Here is a 4640-nt window from a genome sequence, read left to right on the forward strand (position 1 = left end):
GATATGGCACATGAATGTTACAAAACATGTCTGAAACCAACTGTCCAACATCATGGGAATGATATACCTGTGGCTATAGTCACAGGACCTAAGAAATTAGCTGAGGTCGACCTAAAGACGGGAGATAAAAAAGTGTTAATAGGAGATGACCTGTCACCAACAATCGAGGCAAATTTGGTGAATTTCTTGACTACGAGGTTGTATGCTTTCGCATGGGAACATGACGACATAACAGGAATAGACCCAAATGCCATCACGCACAAGTTAAATGTTGATCCATGCTACACTCCTATTCAACAGAAAAAAGAAAATTTGCGGGGGAGATAAATAAAATAATTAACGATGAAGTCGACAGGCTTATGAAGGCTGGGATGATAAAGGAGGTTGACTATCCCGAGTGGCTAGCAAATGTTGTCATAGTGCAAAAAAAAGAATGGGAAGTAGAGAGTCTGTGTCGACTACACGGACTTAAACAAAGCTTGCCCTAAAGATCCTTACCCACTACCCCACATTGACACCATGGTGGACTCAACGACTGAACATGAATTGCTTACATTATTCGACGCTTCAAGTGGCTTTAATCAAATTCAAATAGAACCGTCTGATTGTGAGAAGACATTATTCATCACGGATAGGGGGATATATTGTTATTTGGCCATGCCTTTCATACTACACAATGCCGGGGCTACATTTCAAAGGCTTGTTAACAAAATGTTCAAGGAGCTAATAAGAAAAATAGTGGAAGTTTACATTGATGACATGGTGGTCAAATCTGTAAACACTGAAAATCACGTTCATGACCTACAAGAGGTGTTCGACATATAGGGATCATACAACATGATGCTGAATCCGTCTAAATGTAACTGTGTTATGTCGTCAAGAAAGTTTCTAGGACACATGGTGACCAGGAGGGGCATTAAGGCTAGCCCAGAACTGATTAAGGCAATTTTCGAGTTAAAGAGCCCATCGAATGTTAAAGATGTCCACGCAAGTATACGCGTTCGCAAGTAATATAGAATGATTTCTAGTTCGTTCCCACAGAGACTCAGACTAATTATATTTAATTAGCACTCACTCACCAATATATGATTACTTCTCAATGTCAAGACAATAACACTTAAGGTTGATTAACTAATTATTAACTACAATTAACTACGAGAATAAAGCACTTAAATTATTACTTGAATTAACAATATTAAACACACATGAGATCATAACTTCATTAATACTTCATTCAACAATTATTGTTATTACCCTTAGCATGTAACGGTGATGATATTAATCGAACAACACGAAACTGATAAAAGCCAACTTTCGTTTTACTAGTACCATTCTAGCAAATATCCACAATTAAGATAAAAGTTGCATAGGCATCAATTATGTTGAGACCCTATATGTCTACAGAATTTGACAACATAACGATTTAAGCGCAAGTTATTCATTATAATTACACAGGGCAAGTAAAATGGTTAGAGTTACCCACTAATTATGCATAACAAATACATGAACCTATACTAGCATGACAAGTTCTAAATCTCAAGATTCACTGTCGCTTCACAAGAGATTAACAGGCTATATTATATGTTCGCGACACACATAAGACGAATAAGCACAACCTATACTAGATATCATACAATCATCACACACCAAGGTATTAAACAATTAACTAACGAAATCTATAGTAAATCCGCTACGACCCCGTGATCACGATTAGCCCATGATAGAACTCATCATCACCATGGGTTTATATGAAAACATGATAATAACACGAAAATATAAACTAACTAACTATTTATTAAAACCAAAGTACGTCACAAGAGTAAATAGGTTCAAAGTAAAGAAAACTAGCATCCACTGTTACAACGAATAAAAGAATCACAAATTAACGTATGCTTCCTCTTCTTCGTTGCGGTGTGCTAAAACGGTCTTATTTCCTTCACTCCTTGCTCCTTGCTTTATGAATACTTCGTGTTGTGAAATGTCTCTGAAGATTACTTATATAGAAGTCCACAAGAATCAGCCGTCTCAGAAGTCCAGTAGAACACGGCTTATAAAAATCAGAATTAAAAATCCCGACTCCGGGCGGCCGCCCCAGCTTCCCAGGAGGGCGCCCCAGATCCCAGGCGGCCACCCCAGATCCTGGGTGGGCACCTGGCAGGCTTCTGGAAAAATTGTTTTTATGCTCTTGATTTTGCTGAATTCTTCACACATTCCCCCGAGACTGATCCCAAGTACTTCCCTAGGCTTATTTTGATGAAATCTCCCTGAATACGCAAGTTACACCCTGAAATGCAAAAACACTAGAAAGCGCATCAAATACACAAAATACTTAATTTTAAAACATCAATTTAAGCCATTATAAGACGTTCTAAGTGGTATAAAATGCCACTTATCAATTAGCCATGAATCCTACTAAACTAAGACATAATTTTGAATCACACAAAATACATGTCATGAAAAATTTTCCCTTGAGAACTTTCTTGAGTAAACCTGACCTGACGGGAAGGATGGAAAAATGGGCCATACATCTGAGCACTTACGACATCACATGTGATACAAGGAACGCTATAAAATCATAAGATCTAGCTAACTTTGTGGCTGATTTCAATCCAAGCCAAATGACAATAGCTGAGGAGGAGGTTCAACGAGTCATTTCAAGGGTGGACACCAAGCCATGAACATTATATACTGATGGAGCTTCGAATATAATTGGAACGAGATTGGGGCTTGTACTCAAATCACCACAGGGGGATACGATAGCACATTCAATATGATGTGACTTAAAAGCCACCAATAATAAAGCTGAGTATGAAGCACTGATCGTGGGGCTCATGACTACTAAGGACATGAAGGTCAGAAACATTGATGTAAACTGTGATTCATTGTTAATTGTTAATCATGTCAATGGTTCCTATGAAGCTAAGGATCCCAAGATGATCACATACTTGGACATCATCAAGAGATTGACGAATTACTTTGACACTTTTAACATACAACAAGTTCCAAGAGAGAATAATGTACAAGCTGATGCATTAGCCGGTTTGGGAGCTGTTTCTAAGGATCTCGACTTAAACAATATTTCAGTTATTCATATCACAAAGCCTTCTGTTGAAAGATTGGTTCATGACATAGAAGTATTGGCTCTTAATCAACATGATGACAATACCAATGAAGACATGGACGACTGAATTCGAGGATACAAAGATTACTTACAACTTGGTGTTACACCAAATAACAACAATGAAGCTAGGATCCTTAGGATGAAAGCTTCAAGGTATGCAGTCATAGATGATGAGCTGTTCAAGAAATCTTCTACGGGCCTGCTTTAAAGATGCTTGAGAAAACATGAGGTTGACATGGTATTAAGAGATGCACATGAAGGAGAGTGTGGAAATCATACCAACGGAAGAAATCTCTCATTAAAGATTCCACGTTTAGGTTATTACTGGCCGACGCTAAGACATGATGCTCTGATTACACAAGGAGATGTGACGCCTGCCAGAGACATGGACCTGTTATACATCAACCGTCTGAGCACCTTAACATGTCTATTCCTTTTTGGCCTTTCATGAAATGGGGGATGGACATTGTGGGGAAGATGCCACTTGCATCTGGGTAAAAGGTGTTCACGCTAGCCATGATAGATTACTTTTCAAAATGGATTGAGGCAGAAGCATTCAAGCAGGTCACGTCAAAAGAAGTGATCTCGTTTATCATGAGAAATATTCTTTGCATGTTTGGTGTTCTGTCTGAAATTGTTTGTGATAATGGGTCGCAATTCATAAGTGACAAGACAGAAGTATTTTGCAAATGTTGGAACATTAACTTGATTAGGTCGACACCAAGATACCCTCAATCCAATGGACAGGCTGAATTGAGCAACAAGATCATATTCAACAATCTTAAAAGAAGACTAACATCATACAACTTAGTCTATGGTCGAACAGGACGACTCCTAAGACGGCAACGGGAAAGATGCCATATAGCTTAGTCTATGCCACTGAAGATGTCTTACCAACAGAGATCATGATGCCAACAGCCAGGTACGAACTATTGATGACTGTCGTGAACAATATAGAATTGGCACATGACCAGGATACTATGGACGAACTTAGAGAGATGGCTAGGATTCACATGGTTTCTTATCAACAAAGGGTGGCCAACACATATAGCAAATATGCCCATGTGAGAGCTTTCCGTGTTGGTGAATTGGTGTTAAGGAAGACGTTCCAAAACACTGTGGACGTGACGGCAGGAAAATTTACTGACACTTGGGAAAGACCTTAAATTATTGACGCAATCATTGGACGTGGGGATTATCGATTGTCGAGTTTGGACGACACACAAGTACCAAAAACCTGGAACACTTTACACTTGAAGCTATATCATGTGTAAAGTTTTCTAACTCATCTTTTTAATTTAGTTCTTTAGGAATCTTTGATTAATAAGTCGCTAGGACATAGTTGATTGTCGTTGTCTGCTTATGTTTGATATGACGATTTGTTTGAGGAAACTTGATCATATGGTTTATGTTTCTAATTCCTTCCGTTTTATATCATAAGTTGCATCGTTATGCAAGATATTTTTATCAATTCTGTTTGCTTTATAGATTTATTTACGTAAGTCTACTTTTTTAGAAT

At 38.2% G+C, this 4640-nt stretch overlaps 1 protein-coding gene across 1 annotated transcript; it reads left to right on the forward strand.

Annotated features, from left to right (window-relative positions):
- The first annotated feature begins 3356 nt into the window (after positions 1-3356).
- Positions 3357-4287, forward strand: LOC141665390 (uncharacterized). The gene is made up of 2 exons (XM_074471377.1): positions 3357-3514; positions 3948-4287. Exons 1-2 carry the CDS (start codon positions 3357-3359, stop codon positions 4285-4287), a joined length of 498 nt encoding a protein of 165 aa, XP_074327478.1.
- The last annotated feature ends 353 nt before the right edge of the window (positions 4288-4640 follow it).

The sequence above is a fragment of the Apium graveolens genome, chromosome 6 (assembly GCF_009905375.1).
Source record: "Apium graveolens cultivar Ventura chromosome 6, ASM990537v1, whole genome shotgun sequence".
NCBI lineage: Eukaryota > Viridiplantae > Streptophyta > Magnoliopsida > Apiales > Apiaceae > Apium > Apium graveolens.